General features: G+C 42.6%; 1 protein-coding gene across 3 annotated transcripts in view; it reads right to left on the bottom strand.

Annotated features, from left to right (window-relative positions):
- The window catches only part of KLHL2 (kelch like family member 2), a 173,013-nt gene that overhangs the window by 25,520 nt on the left and 130,025 nt on the right, over positions 1-17,468 (bottom strand). For all 3 annotated transcript variants that reach the window (XM_019977499.2, XM_070768943.1, XM_070768944.1), the window contains one exon: positions 7,344-7,453. In XM_019977499.2, the coding sequence (XP_019833058.1) occupies positions 7,344-7,453 (110 nt within the window). The remainder of the gene's footprint in view (positions 1-7,343; positions 7,454-17,468) is intronic.

Raw genomic sequence — 17,468 nt, 5'->3', positions numbered from 1 at the left:
CTTTGTTAACAAAATAATGTCTCTGCTTTTTAATATGCTGTTTAGGTTTATCATAGCTTTCCTTCCAAGAAGCAAGCATCTTTTAATTTCATGGTTGCAGTCACTGTCTGCAGTGATTTTGGAGCCCAAGAAAATGAAATGTCCCTGTTTTCACTTCTTCCCCATCTATTTCCCATGAAATGATGGGAATGGTCGCCATGATTTTAGTTTTATGAACGCTGAGTTTTAAGCCAGTTTTCACTCTAGCACCACTCTATCCATGCAGCCACTGAGAGGGTAAAAGGCAGGAAGGCCAGGGGTCTCCAAACTAAGGAAATAGCCTGCAAGTGTCAGACATTTTTATCTCTCTTAAGCGGCAGGAGGAAACAAACTATCAATATTTTTTCCTTCTCTATACAAATTTAAAAGGAGGTTTCTCTTAAAATACTGTGTTGCCATAATGATACCTGGTTTCACCTGAAGTTAACTATTCTCAAACCTAGAAATAGCCAATGCCTTTTACTTATGGAAATGTTTGTCTTAAGCTATGGCAATGGCACCCCACTCCAGTACTCTTGCCTGGAAAATCCCATGGATGGAGGAGCCTGGTAGGCTGCAGTCCATGGGGTCTCGAAGAGTCGGACACGACTGAGTGACTTCACTTTCACATTTTCACTTTTATGCATTGGAGAAGGAAATGGCAACCCACTCCACTGTTCTTGCCTGGAGAATCCCAGGGGCAGGAGAGCCTGGTGGGCTGACGTCTATGGGGTCACACAGAATCGGACATGACTGAAGTGATGCAGCAGCAGCAGCAGCAGCAGCAGCATGCTAATGTACTATGCATTTACCCCCAAACTCTGTCTTCAAGTTGGTTCCGCCTGTTGGCTCAGAACTTACTTGACAAACCAGTATGTTATACTCAGATGTTGTTTCCCTAATCTATATAAATGAAACTATTTGTATGGTGATCTGCCCTTCTTCAAGATTCAAATTAATCATTTTATGGCCCAGGATGAAACATTTGGTGCCAAGATTATCCCAAAATACATCTTATGGGTGAGGGGCCTGGTGCCATGCTGAGTTTTAAGACATTCCTTTCTTTCATTAACAGACTGCTAGTGACTATATAACATCCAACTGAAGACTAGCTGGGGGGTACTCTTTCTGCCCCCTTGTGATGCCTATGTCAGAAGCTTTCCCTATCTCCTTTATACTTTAATAAAAAACTTTATTACACAAAAGCTTTGAGCAATCAAGCCTCGTCTCTGGCCCCAGATTGAATTCTTCTCCTCCAGTGGCCAAGAATCCCGGAGTCTTGCATGATTCAACAACAACCTTTCACCACTGATGGACATTCAGGTTGTTTCCAAATCTTGGTTATAGTCAAAAATGTTACAGACAAAGGGGAATGTAGATATTCCAAGACTGTTTTCATTTCCTTTGGATATATACTCAGAAGTGGGACAGCTGGATCATATGATAGATCTACTTTTAATTAAGTATGTACTTTAATAACTAAGCTTAGTACTTTTACATATTTAGTGAGTACTTTTTGCTGGGTAGATAGAGTGCCTGATTAACTATGGAATGAGGTTCGTGACATCGTACAGGAGACAGGGATCAAGACCATCGCCATGGAAAAGAAATGCAAAAAAGCAAAATGGCTGCCTGGGGAGGCCTTACAAATAGCTATGAAAAGAAGAGAAGTGAAAAGCAAAGGAGCAAAGGAAAGATTTAAGCATCTGAATGCAGAGTTCCAAAGAATAGCAAGACGAGATAAGAAAGCCTTCTTCAGCAATCAATGCAAAGAAATAGAGGAAAACAACAAAAAAGGAAAGGAAAAAAACAAAAGAATGGGAGAGACTAGAGATCTCTTCAAGAAAATTAGAGATACCAAGGGAACATTTTGTGCAAAGATGGGCTCGATAAAGGACAGAAATGGTATGGACCTAACAGAAGCAGAAGATATTAAGAAGAGATGCCAAGAATACACAGAAGAACTATACAAAAAAGATCTTCACAACCCAGATAATCACGATGGTGTGATCACTGACCTAGAGCCAGACATCCTGGAATGTGAAGTCAAGTGGGCCTTAGAAAGCATCACTACAAACAAAGCTAGTGGAGGTGATGGAATTCCAGTTGAGCTCTTTCAAATCCTGAAAGATGATTCTGTGAAAGTGTTGCACTCAATATGCCAGCAAATTTGGAAAACTCAGCAGTGGCCACAGGACTGGAAAAGGTCAGTTTTCATTCCAATCCCAAAGAAAGGCAATGCCAAAGAATGCTCAAACTACTGCACAATTGCACTCATCTCACACGCTAGTAAAGTAATGCTCAAAATTCTCCAAGCCAAGCTTCAGCAATATGTGAACCGTGAACTTCCAGATGTTCAAGCTGGTTTTAGAAAAGGCAGAGGAACCAGAGATCAAATTGCCAACATCCGCTGGATCATGGAAAAAAGAGAGTTCAAGAAAAACATCTATTTCTGCTTTATTGACTCTGCCAAAGCCTTTGACTGTGTGGATCACAAGAAACTGTGGAAAATTCTGAAAGAGATGGGAATGCCAGACCACCTGATCTGCCTCTTGAGAAATTTGTATGCAGGTCAGGAAGCAACGGTTAGAACTGGACATTGAACAACACACTGGTTCCAAATAGGAAAAGGAATACGTCAAGGCTGTATATTGTCACCCTGCTTATTTAACTTCTATGCAGAGTATATCATGAGAAACGCTGGGCTGGAAGAAACACAATCTGGAATCAAGACTGCCAGGAGAAATATCAATAACCTCAGATATGCAGATGACACCACCCTTATGGGAGAAAGTGAAGAGGAACTAAAGAGCCTCTTGATGAAAGTAAAGTGGAGAGTGAAAAAGTTGGCTTAAAGCTCAACATTCAGAAAACGAAGATCATGGCATCTGGTCCCATCATTTCATGGGAAATAGATGGGGAAACAGTGGAAACAGTGTCAGACTTTATTTTTCTGGGCTCCAAAATCACTGCAGATGGTGACTGCAGCCATGAAATTAAAAGACGCTTACTCCTTGGAAGGAAAGTTATGACCAAGCTAGATAGCATATTCAAAAGCAGAGACATTACTTTGCCAACAAAGGTCCATCTAGTCAGGGCTATGGTTTTTCCTGTGGTCATGTATGGATGTGAGAGTTGGACTGTGAAGAAAGCTGAGCGCCGAAGAATTGATGCTTTTGAACTGTGGTGTTGGAGAAGACTCTTGAGAGTCCCTTGGACTGCAAAGAGATCCAACCAGTCCATTCTGAAGGAGATCAGCCCTGGGATTTCTTTGGAAGGAATGATGCTGAAGTTGAAACTCCAGTACTTTGGCCACCTCATGCGAAGAGGATTCATTGGAAAAGACTATGATGCTGGGAGGGATTGGGGGCAGGAGGAGAAGGGGACGACAGAGGATGAGATGGCTGGATGGCATCACTGATTCGATGGATGTGAGTCTGGGTGAACTCCGGGATTTGGTGATGGACAGGGAGGCCTGGCGTGCTGCAATTAATGGGGTCGCGAAGAGTTGGACATGACTGAGCAACTGAACTGAACTCACCAAGTACATTATCTAATCTTCTTGAACTTCAGTAACAGAGGTGATAATTTGAAGATATATGACCTAATTCATTGTTGACAACCTTTCCAAACTGAACTTGCTTCTACTAGATTAAAATCTAAAGTCCCTTTTGAATAAAGCACCCAAAATAATAAAGCAAAGTGATACCTGTAATAACAATCATCTACTCTTAGCATTTTTGGTTTTCCTCTGGGTTTGCAAAATGCTGGACCACATACTTCTAAATAATCTGCAGAACAGATTAACTTTCTTTCATCATAATAGTAGAATGTATTAAATGTGATATTTAAAATTTTAAAAATCTAAATAATGACATTAAACATATACCTATGAAAAAGTTAATGAGCTATTAAGAAGATGGTATTTAACCACATAATTTCCTTCCAGATTGATGAGAATATAACCCAATAATCTTTAAAGGGTTATAGAAAATGTTTGATGATATGTAAATGAATAACTGGAGAGCAAAAATTAGGTTATTGTACTGCAAGTATAGAGCAAGACACTAAAAATAATCTACACTATAATTAACATGCTTCTTCAATTCATTCAGTCCACAAGTACCTTTATGTGCCAGATGCTAGAGATTAAGAGGGTCTTGCCAATTTTATCTGCTATTTCTTGGTTCTGTTCTCTCTTCTCCACCTCTCTTTCTGCCACCCTACACCAAACAGATCTTACTGCACACTGGTAACTTCAGCATCCTCCCATCTGATCCTCACCCAACTTCTGATCTATTATGTATATCACCATTTTAGAGTTAGTCTCTAAAAATGGTCCCTAGTAAAACCATTTCTCTAGTATCCGTACCTTATATAGTAACCTCACACACAGGAATCTAAGTTGGCCCCGAGAAACCAACAGGGAAGGTTGTGGAGGCAGTATTATGGAGTCATATTTGTTCTGGTGTCTTGAAATGCTCCTTTGAGGGGAAGCCAGATGTCATGTAAGAAGTCTGATTACTGGTGGTGAGATGCCATGAGAGATCCAAGCCAGTTACAAAGAATAAGTGGGTAGAACAATACCAGCCAACAATCGGCCCAAGAGCCAGACAAGTGAGTGAAGAAACTATCCTGGGTGTTCCAGACACATAAGATGCCACGTGCAAAGGGACTGAAGCCTCAGGAATGTGGCTCCAGTTAGAACCATGCCACCTGTCAAGACAACCCAGCTGAAGCCCCAGGCCCTGTAGAGCAGAGACAAACTGTCCCCATGTGCCCTGGATGAATTCTGTTTGCAGATTGTGAGCCTAAGAAAATGGTCGGTGAGGTTGTTATATAGTAGTAGAAAACCAGAATAGTATCCATGACATGTTTGCCGCTAAGTCGCTTCAGTCGTGTCCGACTCTGTGTGACCCCATAGACGGCAGCCCACCAGGCTCCCCTCTCCCTGGGATTCTCCAGGCAAGAACACTGGAGTGGGTTGCCATTTCCTTCTCCAATGCATGAAAGTGAAAAGTGAAAGTGAAGTCACTCAGTCGTGTCTGACTCTTCTCGACCCCATGGAGCACAGCCTACCAGGCTCCTCTGCCCATGGGATTTTCCAGGCAAGAGTACTGGAGTGCGTTGCCATCGCCTTCTCCAATGACATATCTACAGAGTAGGTATTATGGCATTCTCCTACTGCTAAGAACTCTTCAGATGCTCTTTATCACCAAGATAAAGTCAATTTTCTTTAACAAGGCTCAGGAAGTATTTTATGTCATCTCCCATCTTTTCTCTAGTCACTGTGCCTACACACACACACTCTGGGCCTACACACACACGCACACACCGTACCTACACACACTCACACTCCGTGCCTGCACACACACACACACACACACACTCCATGCCTGCACATACACACACTCCGTGCCTACACACACACACTCTCTGTGCCTACACACACACACTCTCTCCGTGCCTACACACACACACACTCTCTGTGCCTACACACACACATTCCGTGCCTACACACACACACTCTCTGTGTCTACACACACACACACACACTCCGTGCCTACACACACATACACTGTGCCTACACACATACACGCACACAATCTGTGCCTATACACACACACACACACACACACACACACTCTCTGTGTCTACACCCACACACACCACTCTGTGCCTACACATGCACACTCTCTGTGCCCACACACACACACTCTGCCCACACACACACACAAACTCTGTGGCCATACATACACACTCTCTGTGCCTACACACACAAACTCCATAGTGCATGTGCACTATGCTGCTGCTAAGTTGCTCCAGTCGTGTCTGACCCTGTGTGACCCCAGAGATGGCAGCTCACCAGGCTCCCCCATTCCTGGGATTCTCCAGGCAAGAACACTGGAGCGGGTTGCCATTTCCTTCTCCAATGCATGAAAGTGAAAAGTGAAAGTGAAGTCGCTCAGTTGTGTCCGACTCTTCGCAACCCCATGGACTGCAGCCTACCAGGCTCCTCCGTCCATGGGATTTTCCAGGCAAGAGTACTGGAGTGGGGTGCCATTGCCTTCTCTGGTATAGACACTACAGTATAAACTATAAAGATACACTATAAACTCTAATCTTACTAAACCAACCAAATGCAATCAATCTTTCACATCTCTTTATATTTGCATATTCTTTTCCCTCTACCTGGGCTTCCCTTTTCACTCCCACCCATCCTATTTCCCTGGAAAACTCATACTCACTTTAAAAAAACTCAGATCATACACTGGAGTCATGCTAAATGCCAATCTTTATCCAAGGAATGACTACATGCTCCTATTGGATCTTATACAGCATTCTGTGATCATGTATTACCTCACTGGTTGTTCTGCTGGTCATAACTAAAGAATTTTATGTTGTCAATCTTCTTATATCCAGAATTCCATAGCAATATCTGGTACACAGTAGAAACTCAACACACATCTATTAAACATGAATAGCAGTGTCTTCCTCTATATTTCTGGGATGTTAAAAGATTATACATTTCACGACATTCATGTATTTTTTCATTTGGTAACTATTATGAGAAATGTGTCTTGCCCCCAAGCAGGATGAATATCCTTGAGGAAGAGAACTAAAGTTTATACAACAAAGCATATAAAAGAAAAACTAAAGTTTTACTTCATCCAAACACAGCCTGTGCATAAACTTCCGTGCCCTGATTTGCACAAGGTATAAACCCTATCCAAAGAATAAAAGCCACTGAGAAGCTTCTCTCTCCACAGATATGAAAGGTGCAGGTGGCTGACAGAGGCGACTTCCAATTTGGAGAGACAGGCTATACAGCCAGACAAAGGAACTGCAGATGGCTCTGTAAGGGGAGGGGGGAGAAAACGCAGGGAGAATACTGTGTAAGCTGCAGGGCCCAGTCTAAGGGAAGAAGCTCAGTGTGGAACCAGTTAAACTTTGCCACCTGGGTGTCTTCCAACTCACAAGATGATGAATTCAGTTTGGTTCGAGAATATTATGTTTTAGATCACAATTATTCCAGGTATCTATCTAAGCTGTGAGAAGAAATCCAGTTCCCAAAATGTCCTTTGTTTCAGATAGTTTAATGTGTGCAAGCTCTTACTGTGGGGTCCAGTACAAAACTTCAGTGTCTAAACAGTTAGGGAAGCTCCTATGGAATGAGAAGACAGTCATTTACACAACCAACAAGTCAACTAACTGAGTTTCTCAACTTCTGATCAAAGATAACTGGCTGTCACAAAACAAAGCAAAAAAAGGAAAAAGGAAAAATACTATATCACTGTACACCAGAAAAAGAAAAATACACGTACCTTCTCTTCTGAAGAAATGGTAAGTTTGTCACTTGAGATTAAGCTGCACACTTGTTCAATGCCAAGGTTGAGAAATTCTTCACTGAGCACGACATCTGCAAAATGTTGCTCTGTTTGGAGGTTACAAAGAGAATTGATTCTATTATCATAGTTTCAAACTACTTAGAGAAGAAGAGGTTTTTCTTAATCTAACCTATGAATGAGAAAACCAAGTGCATTTCATAAGTGAGAACTAGTAATTAGTAACAACTCAAACAAACTCAGTGGCAGCCCGGGCAAGAAGGCTGTCTGACTGTACACTCAGATGGACTATTTTTATTTTATTCAGTTCAGTTCAGTTGCTCAGTTGTGTCTGACTCTTTGCTACCCCATGAATTGCAGCATGCCAGGCCTCCCTGTCCATCACCAACTCCTGGAGTTCACCCAGACTCATGTCCATCGAGTCAGTGATGCCATCCAGCCATCTCATCCTCTGTCGTCCCCTTCTCCTCCTGCCCCAATCCCTCCCAGCATCAAAGTCTTTTCCAATAAGTCAACACTTAGCATAAAGTGGCCAAAGTACTGGAGTTTCACCTTTAGCATCATTCCTTCCAAAGAAATCCCAGGGCTGATCTCCTTCAGAATGGACTGGTTGGATCTCCTTGCAGTCCAAGGGACTCGGCAAGAGTCTTCTCCAACATCATAGTTTAAAAGCATCAATTCTTCGGCGTTCAGCCTTCTTCACAGTCCAACTCTCACATCCATACATGACCACTGGAAAAACCATAGCCTTGACTAGACAGACCTTTGTTGGCAAAGTAATGTCTCTGCTTTTGAATATGCTATCTAGCTTGGTCATAACTTTCCTTCCAAGGAGTAAGCGTCTTTTAATTTCATGGCTGCAGTCACCATCTGCAGTGATTTTGGGGCCCCCCAAAAAAACAAAGTCTGACACTGTTTCTACTGTTTCCCCATCTATTTCTCATGAAATGATGGGACCAGATGCCATGATCTTCGTTTTCTGCATGTTGAGCTTTAAGCCAACGTATTGACTCTCCTCTTTCACTTTCATCAAGAGGCTTTTGAGTTCCTCTTCACTTTCTCCCATAAGGGTGATGTCATCTGCATATCTGAGGTTATTGATATTTCTCCCGGCAATCTTGATTCCAGATTGTGTTTCTTCCAGCCCAGCGTTTCTCATGATGTACTCTGCATAGAAGTTAAATAAGCAGGGTGACAATATACAGCCTTGACGTACTCCTTTTCCTATTTGGAACCAGTCTGTTGTTCCATTCCAGGTCTAACTGTTGCTTCCTGACCTGCATATAGGTTTCTCAAGAGGCAGGCCAGGTGGTCTGGTATTCCCATCTCTTTCAGAATTTTCCACAGTTTATTGTGATACACACAGTCAAAGGCTTTGGCATAATCAAGAAAGCAGAAATAGATGTTTTTCTGGAACTCTCTTGCTTTTTCCATGATCCAGTGGATGTTGGCAATTTGATATCTGGTTCCTCTGCCTTTTCTAAAACCAGCTTGAACATCTGCAAGTTCATGCTTCACATATTGCTGAAGCCTGGCTTGGAAAATTTTTAGCATTACTTTACTAGCGTGTGAGATGAGTGCAATTGTGCAGTAGTTTGAGCATTCTTTGGCATTGCCTTTCTTTGGGATTGGAATGAAAACTGATCTTTTCCAGTCCTGTTGCCACTAGGGAGTATTTTAGAGTTAAACATCTATTCCTTATGTGTTAATAAGACTATCAGTATTGAAATTTGTAAAACCTTTTGTAAAATCAAATGAACAGCATGATGTATTACACATTTGAATGTATTATGTAAAATATCAGAGGGCTTTAGAACATAATGATGTAAGGAGAGGAAGCTGCTTTATTTAAAAACTAAAGACTAAACTAAACAAACACATCTTAAAAGCTCATCAGTCTGAATATAAGACCATTATTTAAAAAAACAGATTTAGTTTATGATATAGATAGCTCTGGGCTATCCTGGTGACTCAGATGGTAAAGAGTCTGACTGCAATGCAAGGGACCCAGGTTAGATCCCAGGGTTGGGAAGATCCCCTGGAGGAGAGCATGGAAACCCATTGCAGTATTCTTGCCTGGAGAACCCCATGGACAGAGGAGCCTGGCGGGCTATAGTCTATGGGGTTGAAAGAGTCAGATAAAATGGAGTGACTGTCCTTTGGACTGCAAGGAGATCCAACCAGTCCATTCTGAAGGAGATCAGCCCTGGGATTTCTTTGGAAGGAATGATGCTAAAGCTGAAACTCCAGTACTTTGGCCACCTCATGTGAAGAGCTGACTCACTGGAAAAGACTCTGATGCTGGGAGGGATTGGGGGCAGGAGGAGAAGGGGACGACAGAGGATGAGATGGCTGGATGGCATCACTGACTCGATGGACATGAGTCTGAGTGAAGTCCGGGCATTGGTGATGGACAGGGAGGCCTGGCGTGCTGCGATTCATGGGGTCGCAAAGAGTCGGACACGACTGAGTGACTTAACTGAACTGAACACTTTTACTTTCATAGATAACTCTGAATACTATGTAAGCAACTTATTTGGGGATCAAGTTATATACTATTTTATATCCTCACCTCCATTCCAGAAACCAGTGAGATTAACAATTCTTAAAAAACCAAAAAAAAAACCACCCAAACAAAAAAACACCTTTCTTTGAGTGAAGAGAGGGGAAGAGAGAACTATTAACACAACCAGTAACTTAAAAACTTAAAAGTAAATAAATAAATAATCATTTACAAAGTATCCTTTCCTCCACACCCAGCTCTCATTTTAAAGTGTGAACTCACAAGTAAATGTGGTTTTCAAATCCCAGCTCTGCCATTTGCTAGCTTGTAAAACCCTGGGCATGTTTTGTAATTTCTTTAAGTCTTGGCTTCCTCAACTGTAAAATGGGGATAATAAAAATACTTTACATAAGAAAGAATGCTGTGAGAATTAAATACCTTAATAGCTTATAAATAAGCATCTATAAAAGAAATGGCAACCCACTCCAGTATTCTTGCCTGGAAAATTCCATGGACAGAGGAGCCTGGCTGGGCTATATACAGTCAAAGGGATCGCAAAGAGTCAGATAACAACTGAGCATGCACACATGCATATGGTAAATGGTAAAGGTCCGATAATTCAGCTCCTACTGTATTGTGATACCTATGTTCTAAAGTAAAAATCTGCCAGGAATTGTAGGTATTTTCTAGGTCTTTACAATTAATTGTATTCTACTAGCAATTTATTTCAAAGGTTTTTTTAAAGAAGATTCAAGTACATGTTTTAACATACCATAAAAATGAATAGTTGGCTTCCCTTGTAGAAAACACAGGGCAAACCATGTCCCCAAGACTGAAGACATTAAAAGGAGAATACAGGGAAGTGCAGTTGATTGGAGCAGAGACTCACAAGTGGAAACCGTATGGGAACTGGTGCAAGTGTAGGAAAATCTCAGTGTGGAAATTTAAGCATTAAAAACACCATGGGGACCCAGTCACAGGGGGATTCTACAATACCGGGAGATTTCCTCCAGAAGCTCAAACGTTTCCACAGTAAATATGAGACAAGAACCACCTGTAGCTTCTGTAGGGAGAGGAGAAATGAAACGATTTTGAAATACCCAATGTATTGTGTTCTTAATGTTACCGAATCGCTAAGTCTGTGGGTCTGATGCACAGAGACACCTATCAATACTAAAACATTAAGAGTTTGGAACAAAGAAAGGTTTATTACAGATTCATACAGGGAGATGGGTGGCTCACACCCTAAGAACCACAAAGTTACTGAAAGCTTTTAGCAAGCCCCTTTAAAAGCAAAAACTGAGGGATGGGTAGTTAGTTGTTGCAAACTTCTTGGTGTCAGATCCTTTGCTCTTGAGGTCAGGTCATTGTCCGGTAACAATTTTCCTGTAAATGTCTACCAAACGAATGTTATTTGTTTATTGTTAACAGAATAATGTTACTCTGTCCTGACGATAGCAAAGTCCCAAAGCACAACTTTCACCCTCCAAGGTCACAATCATGGCTAAGAGGAGGCAGAGCTCAGCTACAGCTCCTCAGGGCCAGGTTCCCCACACACTGCCCACCTGTCACCCCTGAGGGAGCCGGGCATCCAACCCATCTGGCCCTCAGTGTCCTCAGGCTGCCCAAGTAGGGGAGACCAGGTCTCACAGACTGTGACCCAGACAAACGGACACTGCTATTAGGTCACAGACGGGTTCACTGCTGCCTCAAGGCCTGGGCCTCGGCGTGGAGGGGCTGAGTGAGGGCTCTGGAGCCCTGCAGGACAGAGTGTCCAGGTTGCTCCCTGGGCCCACCTGCTCACCCGTTGGCCCAAGGCTGGGTAAGCTAGAGGGCCTCCAGGAGAAGGCCTGAATCTCTTACCTCACTCTTCACCTGATGACCACCACACCACTGAACCTGGCTGAATCGCTTCCCTAATGGTCCCTCATTGACAGTTCCTTGTGGGCAGGGCCCACTGTGCTGCTGACCAATAGCTGGGCAGGACAGTTGGTTGCTTGGGGTGGGGAGGGGGCAGTGAGGTGGCACCAACAAATGGCTGAGTAAGACCTGTTGCCTAGTAACAGGGTGGGGAATAATGACAACAGCAATGGCTGCCTGCTAAGGCCTGTGCTCATTCTGATCTGTTACATTAACAAGATCTGCCCTCAGGAGAATCCAGTTAACCAGAGCCTAACTGACTGAAGTTAGAGAAACACCCAACTCCAGCCCACTCTGCCCAACCAGTTCCACCTAGGAGGGAGAAAGAAACCAGAGAAACACTTGTGAAGCTTAGTCCAGAGCCAAAAGCTCACTAACAAACCCTTCTAGTCATATATAGAAGGGTTCTTTCCCCACATCTCACTGCCAGATCTCTAAAGGCCTGTTTATAGCAGTTCACTGGGTACGTCACAAATGGCTATCAAGAGAAGAATTATGAGGCATTCCAAAAGGCAACTTGAAGAGACAGACCAAGCATCGGAACCAGATATGGCAGGGATGCTGCATTTATCAAACTGGGAACTTAAAACACAATTTAACAACTATGATAAATTCAGGGTTTCCCTGCTGGCTCAGACGGTAAAGAGTCTGCCTGTAATTCAAGAGACCTGGGTTCAATCCCTGGGTTGGGAAGATCACCTGGAGAAGGAAATGGCAACCTACTCTAGTATTCTTGCCTGGACAATTCCACGGACAGAGGAGCCTGGTGAGCTACAGTCCATGTAGTCTCAAGAGTTGGACACGACTGAGTGACTAACACTTTAACTTTCACTATCATGATAAATATGCTCAGGGCTCTACTGGATAAAGTAGACAGCATGAAAGAATAGATGTGTAATGTAAACAGAGAGATGGAAATGTCTAAGAAAAAAATGAACAAGAAATGCTAGAAAACAAAAACACTATAAGAAAAATGAAGAATGTCCTTGATGAGCTTATCAGTAGACTAGACAGGGCTGAGAAAAGAACCTGTGCCTTTGAGGATAATGGTGGATACATGTCATTATACATTGTCAAAACTCACAGAATATACAACACAAAGAGCAAACCATAATAAATACTATGGTCTTCAGTTAATAATAATGTATCAATACTGGCTCAGAATCTATAACAAATACACCACACTAATGTAAGATGTTGAAAATAGCAGAGGCTGTAAGAAGAGAGAGCACACAGGAAGAACTCTGCTCTGCCCCTCTCTGTCTATAAACCTACAACTGCTCTAACAAATTTTACTGAAAAAAGAGTGCACTAATAAAGAAAAACAGAAATGAATACTTTGTAACTGAATCTGTAATAAATCAAAAGTCAATGGAAGAAAGTAAAATTGGTATGTGAAAGACTACAAACTAAAGATTAAACTTAAATACCCAATTTGAAGAGATACCTAGTCTTTATAGCATATTACTTCACAACAGTACTTCAACACCTAGCATGAAATATTTAATAGGGTTAAAGATTTTAATAAACCATCATGATTAATTACAAAGATCATTTCTACACCTAAAATAAAATCCTAATTTTCATGATCTCAAAAGAAACTGACACAAAAAAATTACTTCAGAAGTTTTTATACTTTCTTTTTAAAGAAATAAGGAAAACCTTTTTTCAGTGGTTGGATCTGTGTTTCAAAGAAAAAAAAAGCACAAAGAGATCCTTTGTATTTAAAGTTCCCAAATAAATTCATTTTAGCGGAAATCTGGCAAATAGCATATAAACTCATATAAACTTTAAAATGCTTGTGATAACAAATTTGAAGTTCAAAGATAAATGTGTTAACAGCTACTGAATAAAAGACAAGTGAATATAAGCCTCTCTACTTCCTAATCATAAAATATTTCACTTCCAAATACAGGTCTGTAGTGATTTTACACTAAGTTCCTTTTATAATTTTAAAATCTGAATCAAAGAAAGAGGTTACCTCTACATACTTTTGACATGGGAAAAAATCCCTAATGAAAGTGAAAGTGAAGTTGCTCAGTCGTGTCCAACTCTTTGTGACCCCATGGATTGTAGTCTATCAGGCTCCTCCGTCCATGGGATTTTCCAGGCAAGAGTGCTGGAGTGGATTGCCATTTGCTTCTCTGGGGATCTTCCCGACCCAGGAATCGAACCTGGGTCTCCCACATTGCAGGCAGACGCTTTACTGTCTGAGCCACCATGGGAAAAAATCCCTAATAGTAACAAATATATTACTTTTCCAAATCATGACTGTACGGGTTACTCTAGCCTCTGCCTCACCAATCAAAACAATGGACTTGCTAAAAAATAAACCAGGTGACTTTTTAAAAATAAATAACTATTCATTAATAAATTTTGAAGCAAGGGCACTAGTAACCTATCCAAAGTCAAGTTTGGGCTCTGAATTCATCATGTACTCTTCATTAGTAGTACCCAAGACAGTCTGGTCATAGTGAAGAGTGCCGACAAAATGTGGTCCACTGGAGAAGGAAATGGCAGCCCAGTCTAACATTCTTACATCGAGAACCCCATGGACACTATGAAAAGGCAAAAAGATATTTCAACGCAATATGAGTCTCCCCACCCCAGTTGGAAGGTGTCCAATATGCCACTGGAGGGCTTCCCTGGTGGCTCAGAGGGTAAAGCACCTGCCTGCAATGTGGGAGACCCGGGTTCAATCCCTGGGTCGGGAAGTTCCCCTGGAGAAGGAAATGGCAACCCACTCTAGTATTCTTGCCTGGAGAATCCCATGGATGGAAGAGCCTGATGGGCTACAGTCACAAAGAGTTTGACACGACTGAGCGAGCTCACTTCACTTCACTTCAAGTAAGAATGAAGTGGCTAGGCCAAAGCGGAAACAACAGTCAGCTGTGGATGTATCTGGTGGTGAAAGTAAAGTCTGATGTCGTAAAGAACAAAACTGCATAAGAACCTGGAATGTTAGGTCCATGAATCACGGTAAATTGGCTGTGGTCAAGCAGGAGATGAATGAACATCAACATCTTAGGAATCAGTGAACTAAGGACAGGAATGGGCAACTTTTATAATAATTCAGATGACTATTATATCTATTATTGTGGGTAAGAATCTCTTAGAAGAAATGGAGTAGCCCTCATAGTCAACAAGAGTCAGAAAGGCAGTACTTGGCTGCAATCCCCGTTCGCAAGGCAAACCATTCAACAACACAGTGTGTATTAAGCCACTTCAGTCATGTCCTTTCGATGCTATGAACTATACCCTGCCAGGCTCCTCTGTCCATAGGATTCTCTAGGCAAGAATACTGCAATGGGTCTATGCCCTAACCACTGATGCCAGAGAAGCTGAAGCTGATCGGTTTTATGAAGACCTACAACACATACTAGAACACCAAAAAAGATTCATCAAAAGATTCCTACAAGAGTAGGAAGTTAAGAGATACCCACAACATGCAAGTTTGGCCTTGGAGTACAAAATTAAGCAGTGCAAAGGCTAACAGTACTGTCAAGAGAACACACTGGTCATAGTAAACAACCACTCTACACATGGACATCACCAGATGGTCAATACTGAAATCAGACTGATCATGTTCTTTGCTGCCAAAGATGGAGAAGCTCAGCAAAAAGAGCTGACTGTGGCTCAGATCATGAGCTCCTTATTGCAAAATTCAGGCCTAAATTGAAGAAAGTAGGGAAAACCATCAGGGCATTCAGGTAGGAGCTAAGTCAAATCCCCTATGATTATACAGTGGAGGTGACAAACAGATTCAAGGGACTAGATCGGACAGACAGAGTGCCTGAAGACCTATGCATAGAGGTTCATGACACTGTACAGGAGGTGGTGACCAAAGAAAAAGATATGCAAGAAGGCAGAGTGGATGTCTGAGGAGGCTCTACAAATAGCTGAGAAAAAAGAAGTGAAAGGCAAGGGAGAAGGGGAAAGAAAAGAAGTGAAAAGCAAAGGAGAAGGGGAAAGATATACCCAAATGAACAAAGAGTTCCAGAGAACAACAAGAAGAGGTAAGAAGGCCTTTTTAAATAAACAGGGCAAAAAACAGACGAAAACAATGGAATGGGAAGACTAGAGATCTCTTCAAGAAAATTAGAGATATCAAAGTGTCACGCGAGTGTATGTTCCTCGGTTCTTTGTCTCGTCACAACAAAGATTTGGAGCAACGGACATTAAAGCCCTCGGTGCATCACAGCTCTTGGGTCTTGGACAAACAGTGCTACAGCTCTTAGGCAAATCAGTGTTACAGCTCTATTTTATTTAGAAGATAGCAGGAGAGTGAGAGAGAGAGAGAAAAAGAGAGAGAGAAGAGCGCACGTACGCAGGAGAGAGAGGGTCCATGAGAGAGCGCTTTGGCTCCTCCTTTTATATATTTTTTTTCCTCCACCTGGGCCTGCCCTATGCAAATTGGGCTTAGCCAGGAGTGCTATTTGTTCTGCCTGAAGTCTTCACTCTGGTCCTTGGACCTCCCTTTGACCTTCCTTGTCTTTTAGCCACCACCATTTTGGACTCCTTTTCCCTATTCTACCTACCTAACATTCCCCCCTCAAGAGATGGGAGGCCCAATTCTTTGGGAATAGGGGCGTCGAGGTCTTTCTGGCTACTTCCTGCTGAACTGGGGCGGCGAGGGGTATTGGGCCTCCCCCTCTTGCTAGTCTCAAGCCTCAGATTACCCCCTCGTGAAGGCTCACCTCCCACAGCTCCCGAGCTGTCTGGTGCTCCTTCCTCGTACCCAAACGTGCCCCCATATCCGGGAGCACCTCCTCCACAAAAGCCAGCTCGAGTACGTCCCTTAGTTGAAACTGGAGGAGAATTCGGACCAACCTGGGTCCATAAGCCCTTCTTCCTCTTAGAACTAAGGCAGATCAAACAAGACCTGGGAAGTTATACAGATGACCCAGGCAAATATATAGATACATTCCAACATATTACCTTGGCCTTTGACTTGATGTGGAAAGACATCATGGTCATATTTAGTCAAACTTTATCTGATCCTGAACATACCAGGGTCTTAAAGGAAGCCCGGAGGTATGCAACAGGGCTCCACATGTCCAGTGATAGATACCCAGTAGGGGAAACTGCAGTCCCCTCGTCTGATCCTAATTGGAATTATAATGACCCTGAGCACATCTGGGAAAGAGATAATTTTCTAATCTGTGTGAAGGCAGGACTGAAAGCAGCCCAACAAAAAGTAATTAGCTATGCCTGGGTCTCAGCAATAACTCAGGAGCCCAATGAGAACCCCACTGCCTTTCTGGAGAGGCTAAAGGAGGCACTCCAAAAGTTTACCAACCTGGACTTAGACTCTTACGAGGGACAGGTGATTTTAAAGGACAAATTCCTGTCCCAATGTGCATCAGATATCAGAATTAAGTTATAGCAGCTACAACAGCAGGACCCTGCTGCCTCTTTAGATGAGATGGTCCAGACAGCCACCAATACCTTTTATAACAGAGAACAGGAGAGGGAGGCCAAGGCCCAGGAGAAGGAGAGAAAGAAAGAGACAAGGCATGCCCAGATGCTGGCCGCCCTCCAGAGAAGCCCTATGGCAAACCCCGAGTCCTTGAGGGACAAGGCACAAGACACATGCCTGATCTGAAGACAGGCGGGGCATTGGGCCAAAGAGTGTCCAAACCGTGACAAGTCTCCTAGAACGGTTTGCCACAAATGCCATC

This window comes from Bos indicus, chromosome 17 (genome assembly GCF_029378745.1).
Source record: "Bos indicus isolate NIAB-ARS_2022 breed Sahiwal x Tharparkar chromosome 17, NIAB-ARS_B.indTharparkar_mat_pri_1.0, whole genome shotgun sequence".
Classification (NCBI taxonomy): Eukaryota; Metazoa; Chordata; class Mammalia; order Artiodactyla; family Bovidae; genus Bos; species Bos indicus.
Note: the sequence above shows the minus strand (reverse complement) of the source record. Positions and strands in the feature narration are given on the sequence as shown.